The sequence below is a fragment of the Orbicella faveolata genome, unplaced genomic scaffold, assembly GCF_042242905.1.
Source record: "Orbicella faveolata isolate gen_17 unplaced genomic scaffold, um_ofav_v1 contig_25, whole genome shotgun sequence".
Taxonomy (NCBI): Eukaryota; Metazoa; Cnidaria; class Anthozoa; order Scleractinia; family Merulinidae; genus Orbicella; species Orbicella faveolata.
Genome location: NW_028301553.1, coordinates 18,745,616 through 18,758,471, shown reverse-complemented (window position 1 = coordinate 18,758,471; position 12,856 = coordinate 18,745,616). Strand labels below are relative to the sequence as shown.

General features: G+C 37.6%; 1 protein-coding gene across 2 annotated transcripts in view; it reads right to left on the bottom strand.

Annotated features, from left to right (window-relative positions):
- LOC110053114 (uncharacterized) overlaps positions 1–12,856 on the bottom strand; it is a 37,982-nt gene that overhangs the window by 14,811 nt on the left and 10,315 nt on the right. For both annotated transcript variants that reach the window (XM_089293125.1, XM_020759302.2), the window contains one exon: positions 3,334–3,381. In XM_089293125.1, coding sequence (XP_089149251.1) covers positions 3,334–3,381 — 48 coding nt within the window. The remainder of the gene's footprint in view (positions 1–3,333; positions 3,382–12,856) is intronic.

The window sequence follows — 12,856 nt, the reverse complement described above, 5'->3', positions numbered from 1 at the left end:
TAAACGTTGGAGGGCGCCAGAGAGTGTAGATTCACCAGAATAAATGCTACAGATTATAACAGCTCAGTATACTTTTCGAACATCTTGAGTACTCGATTGGAGATTTCGAAGACGAGTGTGGCAACTTTTATATCACGTCCTGAAGCCTAAACACCATATTTCGTTGTCTGTTTTCAGCCTGGTTCTGAAATTTGGATTCTCGCGTTTATCTAAGGTCTATTAACAAGGTTCGAATATATCCTCGGCAACTTTACTGCATTAAAAGTCGTAAGCGCATCAGCCATCCGCACAATCACGAAGTTGTTAACGGTCCACAAGCTTTGAGTTGAGTACTTCTTTACACACTGAGGGCATCTTTTTATGATACTAATAAGTGAGAGTTCTTGTGGTAGACAAAATGTATCTTTGAAAATTGTGATCCGCAGCAGGGTTTGCTTTATCGCCGCATACGTATCAGTGTAAACAAAGCGGGAATTTCGCTTCTCTTTTACACGTATCTCCCAATTGCAATATTTCATGGCCGATGGATTACTTTGAGTTCTTTAGCACATACTTATGTCTATGATCTTCATTTAATGATATCCAAGTTCAAAACAGTTCGTTAAAACGTCACTAGTTTACACTCCTTTCGAAGGTTCATTAAACAGAATTTGAACTAATTTGCATATATGACCCTTTCGCCGCCAACATTGCCACGCTTTCTCTCGTTTCCTGAAAACATACCTGTAGGGTCATGGCAGCTTAGTTTACCTTTATAGTTTAAATTCGCTCCCTCATATAAAAGAAGAGGGTTTCTTAAATTGTTGCTGTTGTGATAACTTGTAGGATGTAGCAGATACAACTGGCCTAAAGGTCACTGTGGCACAATCTCGTCCGCCGTGAACCTCACAAAGCGTCCGGTTTCCTCGAAGCGAAGCAACTCGAAAACTCGAAGCGTTGTTGCTGTGATTCGTGCAGTAGCAGTCCGGATAATATTTTCAAAAGCCGCTTTCTCTTGTTTTCATGTCTTTTCTTTTTTCCTTGATGAGTGTAGATATTGTTTAATTGAGTGCTGGCATTTCACCAAGAGTCCCGATCATTTTGCGATCTAAGAACTCCCACTCGTTTGCTTGCTTACATAAAACATCCTGCAAATATCCAATTAAATAGACTGGAAAGCCCCAGGATCGACTCTCGATCTCTTCATGTCTAAGGCTACTGTGATTATCTGCTTTACAGCTCTGAGATGTCCTTAAGATGTTTTTTGGGGGGCTTCGAACAGTAATCTCTTCTCCCATAATCACTCTAAATTTTCAGCGCAGCATGAGAGTAATACAACCAGTGACGTCACTAGGCTGTTTTGGCCGCGCCAAAATGGCCGCCAATTTTGGGCTTAACCAGCCAACTTCGAACGGCTGAAAAAGCAGTTTTCGCTTACCGCATGCGAAAAAAAAGTTTGCAGTGTTTCCAAGTAAGGTTGAAACTTTATTACTAAGCAAAAATCTCACATACAAAAATTTCGTTTCAGTGGCACTTTAAATGGTCTTTCAGCCATCTACATAGCATGTTGAAAGATGGTGGAAAGATGTTGCCTAATTGCACATGACACTGAAAGTGGACGGGGGATGTTAAAAGCCGGAATGACGGAACAGCGGAATGGTGGAATCACAGAATGGCGGAAAATGACTCCAAATCCTAAAAGATGGAATCATAGAACGGTGGAATGGCGGAACGGCGGAACGGCGGAACGCTGGAATGGCAGAAAATGACCCCAAATCCTAAAAGATGGAATGACAGAAAATCCCTCTAAATCCTAAAAAAGGGACTGACGGAAAATCACCCGAATTCTTAAAAGACGGAATGATGAAAAATCACCCAAATTCCTAAAAGAAATTGAAATAGTGGCAAACCATGGCACACCAGAGATTTGTCTGCAATAGACTTCCCTTTCAGGGAGGGCCATTTAAACGTCATACTCAGTGCATACTAGCTCATACTGAGTCGACGATTTGCACTTTGTTGGCTTCGTTGCAAATTTCATCTGCACGTGGTGGCCTGTTGTCGCTAGCTGTCAAATCTGTCATTCACTTGACATGTCCCAGATGTTATGTTTACTGTAATTTTACTTGATTCCCACTGAAGTGAAATAAAGTTTGAGGAAAATACTTGCTTTTTGAACAATACAGCAAATTCACGACTTTCTGTCTCTTAGGATTTGTGGTGATTTTCTGCTTATCTGTGGCTTTTAGGATTTACCTTGCTTTGTCTGCACAGCGTGACAGAGTGACGGCGTGACACAACCTCTCACATGGACTGTATTATGCGAAAGCTATATGAGAATTGGTAGTAGAAATCCAAAGGATAACAAATTCTTAACAACAAAAGAAAGTATTATTTTACAAGGGAGGGGGGTTTCACAAACACGTACCTTTTTTCACTTTCCTTAACTGCTCTTCGGATATTAGGTGATTTTCCATCATTCCCATCTTTTAGGATTTCGGGTGATTTTCCGTCATTCCATTGTTAGGAATTCAGGTTATTTTCCATCATTCCCATCTTTTAGGATTTCAGGTGATTTTCTGTCATTCCGTCTTTTAGGATTTCGAGTGATTTTCCGTCATTCCGTCTTTTAGGATTTCAGGGGATTTTCCGTCATTCCGTCTTTTAGGATTTCAGGGGATTTTTCACCATTCTGCCGTTCCGCAGTTCCATCTTTTAGGATTTGGGGTCATTTTCCGCTGTTCCGCTGTTCCACTGTTCTGTGATTCTATCTTTTAGGATTTGGGGTCATTTTCCGCCGTTCTGTGATTCTGCTGTTCCATCATTCTGGCTTTTAGGGTCGCCCAAAGGGGACATAACAAAGTGACAGCAGTTTTTTGTGCATCTGTCCTGTTGATCATGAATTTTGTAATAACTTTGTCAAAGTAACTGTGGATTCATTAGGCAATAGCAAAGTGAATCTGCACACTAATTTGACAATGTTGTGATAAAATGCATTGTCAATAACAGGACAGATGCAAGAAAACCTGACATCAAATTGTTTTTTACAATAACAAAAAGGTATAAATTATAAATTCATGTGTCTGACTGCTCTATTTTGACAATGAAAATTAGCCAATGGGCATGCAAGAATTTCTGCAGTTTTTGTAAAAATATTATTGTATGAACTGGATTCAAAACGGTCAGTGTGATGATCACTACTGAAAGTTTGGGAGAATTAGAAACACTAAGTGATGTGTTTATGACACGTGTTTCCAGAGCTCATGTTTTTCTTCTGTTTCTACTTGAGTTGCTATATCCAAATATGAAAAACACTTATTTCTTAATTGAGGAGAAAAAGGACATGGTTCTTACTTGTTATAATCCAGCAACAGTGCTGTCAGATTGCTCATACACATTGACCTAAAAACAACAGACATTAACACATAACTGTCACGTCGCTATTACTAAACTGAGAAATACCCTTATCTAAGGTTAAGGTTATGCCATTCAGCTTGGTAGAGTTACAAACATGTAAGTTACATGTATTCAATATTGAGAAATTAAGAACTAAAAAAACTAACACACTCCCCCCTTAAACATTTTTGTGGTGCTGGTAGTACTTAAAAATGAGACCATCAACTTGACACATTTTACACAGCTGTATTGGTGGTCTATTTCAGTATTTTTATAGAGTTACCATAGAGGGTCAACACATTTCTTAATGTAGTGAACTCAAGATTATGTTACCAGTATCAAAATTAATCAAAAGCTTCTGTTGTTCTCTTTTATGTCTAGGATTGAAAGCAGCTACAAATACATTACAAATCTAACTTGCATTCAGTGTTTTGTTTCAATTAGAGCATAATCTTGTCACTACTATCAAATGCAGATTTTTAAGTTGTACAGTTCAGACATAGATTGGTTTAGGTGTGTCAAAGAGTCACGATAAGTGTCAGCTAATGAAACAGGTTTGCATAAATGGGGCCGCTTGTGTGTTCAGTGTTGGTCTCTTTGCGTTAATTAGTTAAGGTGGCTCAATAGGTGTGGTTGAATCTGCTGATGTTTGAATCAATGAGCTTCTCAGGATATTTGTTCTGCACTCTTTAGAGAAAAGATATGGTGTAAACAACAATAGGAAAGCATAATTATAAGTATTGTTTACATCACCTAGAGGCCAGTTTTTGGGGAAACATGTATATTAGTGTTTACATCTGCCTTTTGTTTGAATTTTTTTTTTGTTTGAGCAGTAGATTTTTCTGTTTATGATCATAATGATAAATGGTATACAAACTATACGCAAAAAATGCATGGTTTTGCACTAAAAATTTGTTTCACCATAGGTGTAGCTTACAAAACATTCTTTAGTTTGGGTTGTGTGATCATCCGGGTGAGGGTAGTTCCGAAAAGAACCGTTGTTGGTGACTGTCGTTTCAACAATCTGAGCGGAAGTCATCTTATGAGTCAAGTGAGTAGTGTTTGTCAGTTGATGGTGTTATAAGTCTGGTCTGTTGAAAGCGACTGGTCAGTTAAGCCATGATGGTATTGGTTGTAAGACTCATGAAAAGTATGTCAGCAGTTCTTGGTCCGTTTGAATCTGTCTATTGTTAGACAAATTGGTTTGTTTGAAGTCCGTCTATTGTTAGTCAAATTAAGTCCGTCTGTTACAGATCCGTTTGTCAGTTTCATTTACATCGTGGATAAGTTGTTTGTAAGGTACCGGTAGTTGTTAATATCTGTTAAGATGCGTTTCTTCCAAGTTAGTGCAGGGGTGTAGCCAGGATTTTTCAAAGTGGGGGGGGTCACACTATGTCAAAGTGAGGGTACTCACCTAGATTGTCATGTCGTTTTCGCCACCTGTAGCAGGTTGTTTGCTTAAAAAAGGCTTACAAAGGGGGGTCATGGGCACCCCAGGACCCCCTAGCTACACCCCTGTAGTACACCAGCTTTCCAGTGTCGGTTGTTGAAAATAGTTTATACCATAGGTTCTCCTTGAAATGCTTCTCAGTTGTATTATAGTTGATATCATCGTGTAGTAATTTGAAGTGGTTTTACTGTTAATGGCATAGGTGGCAACAGAATAAGAATGTGCTATTCCGTGACTTGACATGTCAGACGTGACTATCTGATAATTAGATTAGTTTTTGTTTAATGGTGAAATGACAATTACCTTTTTGAATAATAAAATTGTTCTTCCATTTTTCAACAGATATTTACCTTTATACCATTTATCTCCAGCAATGAAGAAAAAGCACATTGCCCTTATGTTTTCAAGAAAACAAGGGTATCACGTTGTATACCTTTACAAGGAAAACAAAAGTATCAAGTAACAAACGTTGGTATGAAGAGTAAAATTGTCATGTTTGCTAGTCAACAAATTACTGAATTTAACTCATTTTATAACAAGACCCAATTTAGCATGATCTTATCCTGTTGCCAGCAATGATCTATTTTTTCGCTTTAGATGGTCCACAAAACCACTTCAAATTAATATCGATTTCAAAACCCATTTAAACGAGGAGACATTATGGAAGGTAAACAGCGTTACCTACTACTGTTCCCAGTAGACCACAACATCTACGAATTTTTTTGCCGCCGTCATAGTAACGTTTTTGATGCCATGAGTTTGTTTCAAACCCATGAATCACGTGGTACATTGAAATGCACCAGTCCACGTGTGGACAATTTTCCTGTGTGGCCTCGTGACTTTTTCATATTACATAATGTTCATTCACAACATGTCTATCTTCAAGAGGAAAGCTTACTGCACTTTTTGTCTACCGTAGAACTGTCTGCATGGCCACTGTTGATAAGCTGAAGATAAAATATGATCAGCACAAATTCGGAGCGGTTTTTTCAGATGCATTCGACACAATAAATTTTTCACGACAACGATACATGTAAGTTGACAAAATTCGCAAATTAAGTAACAAGCCATTTTAACAACATTGATGACCAAGACTTAAGAATAAGGTACCTTGACGATGAGAAGACCTGTGTCAATCTTTCTGACTAGGATTTGGTGCAAGAAATGTTTCAATGTGGCGTCCCCATTGAAAATGCAGAATTCAAACGTACCACAGTCATGGAAGAGCAGTCCAATTCACCAGCTCCCACTTTGCAAAGAAACAGAGCCAGCCAGCAACAAAGCCTTACCGCCTTGTATATGCCGGGAACAAGCAAGGTAGGAAAAGCTGCAAGCTGCCAAAGTTCGGAATTTGAGAAGAACAAGACTAAACAGGACTCTGGTTCATTGCAGCTCACCGGTTCCACCTCGTGTTTCAAATCACCTCCTGAAAGGTACCTTGAAAATCAAGAAGAAAAGCCGAGAAGGCTGGAAATCAAAGAACAAAAGTTTACAACATGGATCGAAAGTTGCCTCAAGAAGACAAAATGTAAAGGCAGACCAACTTACAGCAACTGTCATCGACAGGAGAGGCACAATCGTCCAAATTGTCCATATCAGTGCTGCGAAACCTTTTTTCACCGTGGGGCCATAAGTAAACATCCAGAACAAAAGGCACAGTTACAACAACTGGAAAAACAGCAACAAGAAGTGTTGAAGAACATTAAATTGGTGAGAAATGCAATGTAAGTAAAGCAAGCAGTAGCCAAATCCATCCAAGAGCACTTAATGTCTACAAGGTGCAGCATCATCTTATAGAAAGCGACCCAGGCAGATATTTCTGGGGGGGGGGGGGGAGGGGGGGGGCATTGGGGTATATTAGAAACCACAAAACCGAAGAAAAAATCATCCAAAACCGCAAAAAAAAATTCCCGCACAACCAAAAGCCACATACAAAACCGTCAAAAACCAATGCAATGGTGACAAGTGGGGCATACACTACACTAACACTAATTTTATCAATGAAAGTATTTGTGAATGTCATGGACTTGTCTGAAGCCTTCGTATCTGTTGGTATCTTTTAGTTTCTGTAGGCTTCTCTCTTCCCTTTTCAATCTACATCTAAATGTGTTTTTCTTTCGAAAATTCTCTTTAAAAAACGCAACACAATCCACAATTGCTTCTTCCGTTGCTTGCGCGGGAGGCAAATTGAAAAATGACCAAATAATCGCTCTGGTCTGCGAAGTCAAAGTCTTGGGCGTCGTTTGAGATGCATGATCCCTTACCATGACATTTAGTACTTGCCACGCATTTCTCTCGATAACTTTGGTGTTTCGTGGCTATTCGAGATCAATTACCGCTCAAATTGAGGAGAAACCAGAACCCAAATAGGACAAAATAGGAAAAACCAAAAACCACACCAGATACCAAAACCAAAAAACCGCTAGTATTTTTTTGAAAACCTGAAAACCAGTTGCTAAAAAACGAAAAATCCACAAACCGCAATGAACACCAAAACTGAAAAGCTGAAGTCTTTTGGCACAAAAACTGAAAAAGCGATCTAAAAAATAGCCAAAAACGCAAAACCTAAAATCCCAATGCCCCCCTCATTTAACAACCAGAGATAACATGCAATGCATTGAAAATTGGTTCCTTCTCTACAAGGATGCCAAACACCTCAAAGTAATCCTAAAGGGAAAACTGCCTGTGCCAGGAGCCAATTTAAAGGAGATCCTTTCAGCCGAAAAATGTGATGTGACGCAAAACTATTCTGGCAAAACTTCCGTTCGAAATTCCTACAGAAAACTGTGGGAGGATAGAGGGATTAATCGGCCAAATATCTCAAGCCAAGCCAGCATTCCATCCTACTTAAGTTCATTGGAAATACCCAGTGTGTGTGATGGAGAAGCAGAATTGCCCAGCCTGTTTCCACCCGACGATAATTTCATGCTGGCAGTAGGTATCCAAGAAAGCCTGAAAATGTCACAACCTCAAGATATTGATAACTGTTTGCCTCCAAGACCTCTTGGAAAAGATAAACCCAAAGAGCACTGAATTCACTGAAACAGATACTAGAGCCTTACAGTCAACTTCAGATACGTTTTCAGGACTAAGTGCTCTTGCAAAAGCCTGTGAGGATGTCAATGATACACTTAACTAAACAATATTGGACAAGCTATGGTTTATTGATTAATTAAACGTCTGATCCTGGTTGGAAACATACCTCTTCGCTGTGATCTTTATTCATGTTTTTGTTCTCTATGTTATAGCTGTATTGAAAGCCCAGTTGTGTTCTCAGCTTAGAAATGAAAATTCTATAATCGAACATTAACGCACTGAAATCATTTTGTGTTAGAAAAAAAAGTGGATTATTGATTGTTGAAACTTGCCTCATCACATCCCTAATTCTCTCACTCAGGAAATTTTGAAATTGTATTATTACTCATTGCCAAAAATACATGTATTTTTCTTCAACTCTACGAGCTATTTATATACTTTCCAAAAAAACTTCAGCTTGTAAGGGTCAATACTGCTGATATAGCTAAGAAAATCTTGGCAATAGTTTACATTTTCAGGCATAAACTTTTCATACTTAAAGGTTGATACTCACTTACATGTCCATGGCCCATCAGAAAGTCTTTTTTGAATTGCTCCACCAATCGTAGAAGTTGATGTTCAGGAGGGGATGGCACAATTGGCATTCATAGCTTCACGAATTTCGTTGTAAGGCATAGATGGCTTTGCTGATTTTAAAGCTTCCAGTAGGTTGACGTCCAAATCTTGAGAGTGGAGATAAGTTGGATTATTTCCTTCCCTCCGCTGAGGATCAATAGTAGCTTGTTCACAAGTGCCATTCCACAATTTTGCAACACAAGACCTACTAAGCTTGAAATGATCAGTGACAGAACTCACTGATCCTGTATATCACCACCATTTGATGTCACGTGACCAATCACCAATTGTTGAAAGTTGGCATCTATCGCATGTTCCGGAACTAGAATCCTTCCTTTTTTGACACACAATTCATATCTTCTTTCCACAAAACGCGCTACACACAGAACTGTAAATCTGTGATGACGCGATGCAAAAAAGTTCATCACATGGTCCATTTCAATGTACCATGTGATTGGTTTTAAACAAAGTCGTGGCATCAAAAACATTACTCTGAAGGTAGCAAAAAAAACTGTATAAATTTTACAAGACGCTGTGAAATCTGCAGAGTTTGGGAAGTTTCCTTGTCACAATACCCTTCCCAATGCTTGAGAGCCTTGTTGGTGACAAAAGGTCAGTCGCAGAAAAAGTTTTGTCACTTTATGAGAGACGTAACATAACCTTTTTACACCATGCAAGGAATCTGTTTCAAAACAAAAGAACCACTGTGTCACCTCAAAGTCTAATCTAATTAATTTGCAGTTTAACTGGCCGCCATGGAGTGTTCAAGAATATTTGAAGAGTTCACATACCACAAACCTTTAAAAAGACTCTCTGCTAAAAATTCCCATTTTTAATGCAAGGTAGTAAGAGCAGCTTTGTCTAAATATCAACTAGACTTGGAAATAGCGAAAAAATTGAATTTCTTCAAACTCGCCCAGAATGAAGCCCTACGGGCACTAGTAACAAGAATATTGTTTTAAGTTCGATAAATCAAAATTTATTTTTTTACGCAATTTTTTCATTTTGATGCCCCAAATCAGCCAAAATCGATTGAAAATGAGCAGCATATTCAGAGGCTCGTAAACTCAAAAGTAAAAATCTTCATTACAAACTGATTGCATGTCGTATTTGTACTTTCTTGTATATTTTAGAGCTAAAAAGATCGCGATTTGATTAGAAGTAAAATATTTGACGAAGTTTCTAAGTTACTGCCCCAAGACAGTTTAACAAGAGGTCTACATTTAGCCAATTTTCGATTTTTTTAAGTTTTTTGGCTGAAAGTTTTGGCAACTCGTTAATTTTGATCAGGAGCCTTTTTCTAATGATTTAAGAAATTAATAATGTTCACAAAACTTAATTTAAATTTTGGATTTTTATCGTTAAATGTTTGAGGGATCAGGTCATTTGATGAGCAAAAAGCGCTTTTTCACTGGTGTATGAAAGACAAAGCTGATATAATTTTTCTACAAGAAACATATAGCACACCTGAGGTGGAGAATGTTTGAAGTCCCAGTGGAGGGGAGAGCTGTTTTTCAGCCACGGCTTGGAACACAGCAGAGGTGTCTTAACACTTGTCAAGGCTGGACTTGATTGCCAATTGAAGGTGTGTAAACAGGATGAATTGGGTCGTTATGTTATTCTGAAGGGCCTCGTGCAAGGTCAACCTTTTATTTTTGTAAATATCTATGCTCTGAATAAGGTCAACAAGCAATGTGTTTTTTATGATGAAATTCTTAATGAGTTAGCTAAAGTGGAAGCTGATGCAGACCATCAGATAAAAATAGGTGGTGATTTCAATGTTATTTTGGACCCTGATTTAGATGGATCGGAGGGAAACCAAAATTAAAAGAATCCTCAAAAAAAATAGAAAATCTGTGTTCCTCATTTGATTTGATAGACATTTGGAGAATAAGAAATCCAGGTGCTAAATGTTTCTCTTGGAGACAGAAAAATCCAGCAATTCAACGCCACCTAGATTACTGGCTAATAACTAATAGCATTCAAGAAGAGGTAGAGAAGGTCAACATTATTCCTGCCATTAAGTCTGATCACTCTGCCATTATGCTACATATCAACGGCATAGAAAACATGACTTAGGGACCTTCCTTTTGGAAATTTAATGCAAGTTTATAGGAGAGGAAGAATATGTGAATAAGATAAACGAAAAAAGTCGGGAATGGATAGAGGAAGATAGAGAAATACAGGATGCGAGAGTTCTTTGGGATTTCCTGAAATATAAAATATGCTATGAAACAATTGTTTATAGAAAAAGAAAGTTATAGAACGGAGATCGGTGCTGGTCAGTTTAGAAGAAAGACTTAAAGAGTGTCAACTAAAATGCGACGAGGGTCCAACACCTGAAAATCTTAATGACTTGGAAATAATTCAAACAGAATATGATTGCTAAATTATGATTATATTACCCAGTGAATAATTATAAGATCCAGAGTTAACTGGTACGAACAGGGGGAGAAAAGTAATAAGTATTTTTTAAACTTAGAAAACGCAAAAAAGAAAAAGAGTTCAATAAGGAAATTATCTATGAATAATGATAAAGAAATGACACAGCCAAAGCAAATAATGACTAAGATTCATAATTTTTATTCAAAACTTTATGATAGACTCCTATAATTTGGGTGAGAACTCAATCACTCGATTCCTTGACAAAACGAATACTAAGAAACTATCCAATGACCAGAAACAAGTTTCAGATAAAAAGCTCACTAGATCCGAACTTTACCAAGCATCAAAAACGTTTCAAAGAAACAAAACAAAGGGAAATGATGGGTTAACTGTGGAATTTTATTTAGCGTTCTCACCCTTTTTAGGGAAATACCTTGAAGATTCCCTAAATTTCGCTCGCGAACATGGGCAGCTATCTACCTCCCAAAAACAACTAATGATTACTTTTTAGAAAAGAAAGATAAAGATAGAAGATTCATTAAAAATTGGCGACCTATTTCTTTAATGAATGTTGACGTTAAAATTGCATCTAAGGCAACTGCTAGAAGATTAGAAAAAATCCTTCCAGAACTTGTTCATCACAATCAAAATGGATTTGTCCAAGGAAGATCAGTTTTTGATGCAGTTAGAACAATCGATGATCTCCTTGAATTGGCACAAATAACAAACAAATCTGGTATACTTGAAGCGATAGACTTTGAAAAAGCCTTTGATTCTCTAGATCACACGTATCTGTTAAAGGTGTTGGAGAAACTTAACTTTGGGACATATTTTTTACAATGGATTAAGACCTTTCATACAAACATATTAAGTTGCATTTTGAACAATGGATTTACCACTGATCTCTTTCAAGTGTGGCGTGGTGTACGGCAAGGTGACCCGTTATCACCTTTATTATTTATCTTAGCTATTGAAATATTAGCAACCCAAATCAGACAAGATGATAACAATCATGGTGTGATGGTCAAAAACAAGGAAATTAAATTAACATTATTTGCCGATGACATGACCTGTTTTTTAAAGGATATGAATTGGTATTTACACTTATGTGGATTGTTAGAAGACTTCTATAAATATTCTGGCCTCTGGATCAACAACGACAAAACTGAAATCTTCACAATTGGTTCTTTTAAACTTGCGCAACAAGACTTTATCCATAACGTATGAACATCAGTTAAGATATTAGGTACTTTTTTTGACTACCATAAACCGTCATGGAACAAAGCCAATTTTGAATCAATTTTCAAGTCCATTCAAAGGACCCTTAATATGTGGAAGTGGAGAGGCCTTACTTTACTTGGAAAGATTCAAATAGTGAAGACTTTCATCATACCAAAGTTTTTTAGTAAAGCAGCATTAATATCAGTATCAAATGATCTTATTAAGGAGATAAATAACTTGATTTATGGCTTTATTTGGAAAGGTAATGATAAAATCAAAAGATCTGCACTTATCAACGACATTGAAAATGGGGGCATTAAGATGCTTGACACATCAGCAAAAAGAGCCATGGCTTTAATGAAATATTTCGCTGATGGTAACAGCTCCTGGAAAGCTATTTGAGATGAATTTCTTTGCAACGTAGGAGGAAAATCCATTCTTTTTGGTGACTTCGACATTCGTAAACTTCCAGCTTCTATTCCAGCTTGCTGTAAAGAGTGTCTCGATGCATGGTCAGAATTGAAGAATTCAAATTTCGCTTCGTATAATGATGTTATCGACCAAATCATTTGGAACAACAAAAATATTGTAGTTGACAAACGATCGCTTTTCAAATAATCTGTTTTGTCAGGGAATTGTTAAAATTGGGGACTTCCTATCTAACACGGGCAAATTTCTTCAAAGTTCGAAGGTATTGACAGCAAATTTATCCCCAACTCAATACTTTAAGCTAATAGGTGTTGTGGATGCTATTCCTATTGCGTGGAGACTTAT